Source organism: Hylobates moloch, unplaced genomic scaffold (genome assembly GCF_009828535.3).
Source record: "Hylobates moloch isolate HMO894 unplaced genomic scaffold, HMol_V3 SCAFFOLD_6090, whole genome shotgun sequence".
Taxonomy (NCBI): Eukaryota; Metazoa; Chordata; class Mammalia; order Primates; family Hylobatidae; genus Hylobates; species Hylobates moloch.
The window spans coordinates 1-4139 of NW_026658365.1; the positions used below are offsets into that span (position 1 = coordinate 1).

A 4139-nucleotide genomic window follows, 5' to 3' on the forward strand; every position below is an offset into this window, starting at 1 on the left:
TTCTTTTTTTGAGATGGAGTCTTGCTCTGTCGCCCAGGCTGGAGTGCAGTGGCGCGATCTCGGCTCACTGCAAGCTCCGCCTCCCGGGTTCACGCCATTCTCCTGCCTCAGCCTCTCCGAGTAGCTGGGACTACAGGCGTCCGCCACCACGCCCGGCTAATTTTTTGTATTTTTTAGTAGAGACGGGGTTTCACTGTGGTCTCGATCTCCTGACCTTGTGATCCGCCCACCTCGGCCTCCCAAAGTGCTGGGAGTACAAGCGTGAGCCACCGCGCCCGGCTCCCCCAGTGATTTCTAACAGCCTTACCCCACTTGGTGCATCAGTTTTTCTCCTACGAAGCCTCAGTTTTGGAGAGGAAGAGCCAGGCTTTAGCCTCCCATCTCAGGGGTCGGGGTTTCTGACTCTACCTCTCCCCACAGATGAGCAGCAGCTGCTCAGGGCTGAGCAGGGTCCTGGTGGCCGTGGCTACAGCCCTGGTGTCTGCCTCCTCCCCCTGCCCCCAGGCCTGGGGCCCCCCAGGTGAGAAGAACCCTGCTCTACAACCCCCCAACTCTGACTTGTGACTTGGCCACCCTCACTGTGGCCCCTTCCCATGCCTAACTTGTGACACCACCCCTGCTCCTGTCATCTAACCTGGGTCCCCTCTCTACCCTGTTCTCTGACCTCTGTCTCCACTCTGACCTCTGTCTCCAGATTATAACATGATGCTTTGATCCAGTGAGCCCCCCACCACCCAGTTTTTAACAGTCTGCTTCTTATCTGTCATTCTCACAAAGTGGGGAGGGGGGTAAAGGAAGAGCCTCACCTCAGAAGTGCCCTCCACAGGGGTCCAGTATGGGCAGCCCGGCAGGTCCATGAAGCTGTGTTGTCCTGGAGTGACTGCCGGGTAAGTGCCCCACCTGCCTGTTGGTCTGACACTCATGACCCTTTCTTGACTCTGCCTAGTCCTCATGTCCCGCCCCTCCCATCCTTGCCCGCTCTGTCCGTAATCCGCACCTCTCTATCTGTCCTAACCCTCTAATTATTCTTATTCAACAGAAAATTCAACAGGTATGTTTTGAGCACCTGCCAAGTGCCAGGTCTATTCTAGGCTCTGGGATAGAGCAGTGCTAATGCCAGGCAAGGTGCCTGCCTTCACAGAGCTTACATCTTAGTGGGGAAGACAATAAGCAAAGGAGAATCTTGCCAGATAGTAACACCTGCAGGGCAGAAAAACCAGAGAGAGGGATGTTGAAGAGGACAACTGAGTAGTTACTTTTTTTTTTTTTTGAGACAGTCTCACTCTGTTGCCCAGGCTGGAGTGCAGTGGTGCAATCTGGGCTCACTGCAACCTCTGCCTCCTGGGTTCAAGCAATTCTCCTGCCTCAGCCTCCCAAGTAGCTGGGATTACAGGCAGGTGCCACCAGGCCCGGCTAATTTTTTTTGTATTTTTAGTAGAGACGGGGTTTTACCATGTTGGTCAGGCTTCGAACTCCTGACTTCAAGTAATCCACCCGCCTCAGCCTCCCAAAGTGCTAGATTACAGGTGTGAGTCACCGTGCCTGGCCTGTGGTTACTTTTTAATTGGTGGTTAGGAAAGGTCTCTCTGAGGAGGTGATGTTGAAGCTGATTTCTGAAGGTCACGAAGGAGGCAGCCATGCACACATTAAGGTATAAGCGCTCCTGACAGAGGGAACAGCCAGTGCAAAATGACCTGAGGTGGGAATGAGCTCAATACCCCCGAGGAATAGAAAGAAGACCAATGTAGCTGGAGTTTTCAGCGGGTGAGGGGGAGAGAGATACGAGCTGAAGAAGGAAAGGAAGGCACGGGCTGGCTCACGAGGGGCTTTGAAAGCCAGTAAAAGGAATTTGGTTCTATTGCAAATGCAGTTAGAAGCCAATGGAGAGCTGTGGCATGGTCTGACTTATGCTTGACATCTTGTCTTTGTCCATTGTCACCTCATCTTACTTCCAGGGAACCAGTGTCCTGGTTTCGGGACGGGGAGCCAAAGCTGCTCCAGGGACCTGACTCTGGGCTAGGGCATGAACTGGTCCTGGCCCAGGCAGACAGCACTGATGAGGGCACCTACATCTGCCGGACCCTGGATGGTGCACTTGGGGGCACAGTGACCCTGCAGCTGGGCTGTGAGTTGGGGAGGGTGGCACTGATGACACATGGGGATCCTGAGGGAGTATGGGACCTAAGTAAGCCCTCTGGGACCGGGAGGACCTGAGGACTGCTCAGTCTCCAGGTGTACCTTCTGCCTCTAGACCCTCCAGCCCGCCCTGTTGTCTCCTGCCAAGCAGCCGACTATGAGAACTTCTCTTGCACTTGGAGTCCCAGCCAGATCAGCGGTTTACCCACCCGCTACCTCACCTCCTACAGGTGTGTGCATGATCGGGTGTAGATGCCTACACATTTGGGTATGCTGGCGCAACGTGGGTGTGGGAGGCAGGGAGGTGGGTTCTGAGGAAAGCCTCAGAGGGCAGAAGGCCCTCTTTTCCTTCCTGACTTCCGATGGCCCCCTCCCCACCAGGAAGAAGACAATCCTAGGAGCTGATAGCCAGAGGTAGGACGTGAGGGAGCATGTGGGGGCTCCAGCTGGGTCCCACAGTAGGCATTTTCAAAGCCGAAGACCACGTCCTCCCTTCTAGGAGGAGTCCATCCACAGGGCCCTGGCCATGCCCACAGGATCCCCTAGGGGCCGCCCGCTGTGTTGTCCACGGGGCTGAGTTCTGGAGCCAGTACCGGATTAATGTGACTGAGGTGAACCCACTGGGTGCCAGCACACGCCTGCTGGATGTGAGCTTGCAGAGCATCTGTGAGTACCCACCCCAGACCTCCCCCAGACCCCCATCACAGAGACCCCAAATGGACTCAGATCTCTCCACTCCCAGAGCTCCCAGTTTCCTCCCAACATAGACTCCATTTCACACAGAGAAGGCCCTGTGGAGCCTGAGAAGGCAAAGGGATCAGAGCCCAGGAGGCATGGTTATTTCAGCACGTACTCTAGAGGCTGCTGCTGCTACTCACACTGCCTGATTGGCTGCCTAGCCTCAGAGCAGGCTCTGCACCGACTGCAGCCATATGTCATGTCCTCCCTTGCTGGCCCCTCCTTCCTTGACCTGTGCATGGGAGTGGGACACTAAAACTCTAGCTGGAATTTGGGCCAATTCATCTTCCTTGGATGAAAATAAGAATTGCTCTTTTATTCACTCAACAAGCACTTCAAAAATCCACCCGCAGATCTCAGGTGGTTTCTTTTTTTCTTTCTCTTCCTTTTTTTGTTGAGATAGGGCCTCACTTTGTGCCCAGGCTGGATGAAGTTCAGTGGCGTGATCTTGGCTCACTGCAGCCTGCAACTCCTGGGCTCAAGCTATCCTCTCACCTCAGCCTCCCAAGTAGCTGGGATTACAGGCATGTGCCACCATATCTGGCTAATTTTAAAAATTTTTTGTAGAGACAGGGTTTTGCTATGTTGCCCACGCTGGTCTCAAACTCGTGGCATCAAGTGATCCTCCCGCCTCAGTCTTCCAGAGTGCTGGGATTACAGGCACGAGCCACCACACCCGGCCTCAGCCCATTTCATAATACAGATGACCGGTCTGAGTCTAATGGAAGATCAACTTTAAAATTTCCCCTCCCCTCTCAGGAGTGTCTGGCTAAGGCTCCTTTAAACACACACTTTGGGAAGTGGTAGGGAAGTGACGGAGACCCATAGCCTACCCTGACTTTGTGTCTTGATGCCCTTAGTGCGTCCTGACCCACCCCAGGGCCTGCGGGTAGAGTCGGTACCAGGTTACCCCCGACGTCTGCGAGCCAGCTGGACATACCCTGCCTCCTGGCCGCGCCAGCCCCACTTCCTGCTCAAGTTCCGTTTGCAGTACCGTCCGGCGCAGCATCCAGCCTGGTCCACGGTGAGGCCTGGAGTGCATCCCAACCTGCAGCTGTGGGTCCTGTCTCTGATTTCATGATCTTGGGTGTTCTGTGTAGCTTTCCAGTGCTGGCAGGTCACTGAAGACCCAACACTTCCCTGTGGGCCAGGCTTTGTACTGGGTGCTGGGTTGCAGTGGTGACTGACAGACTGAATGTCTGTGCTGTGGGGCTATAGCTATGATGTAAAGCCCATCTGTGGGAAGATAGCAGTGGCTTTTAAAA

The 4139-nt window shown here is 54.7% G+C and overlaps 1 protein-coding gene across 1 annotated transcript; it reads left to right on the forward strand.

Moving 5' to 3' along the window:
• Positions 1-170: 170 nt before the first annotated feature.
• Positions 171-3930, forward strand: LOC116465538 (interleukin-11 receptor subunit alpha-like; the record flags this gene model as incomplete). The annotated part of the gene is made up of 7 exons (XM_032148567.2): positions 171-520; positions 827-887; positions 1956-2125; positions 2252-2366; positions 2518-2550; positions 2636-2802; positions 3735-3930. Coding segments are annotated over exons 1-7 (842 nt in total), but the record flags the coding sequence as incomplete, so codon positions are not given.
• Positions 3931-4139: the final 209 nt, after the last annotated feature.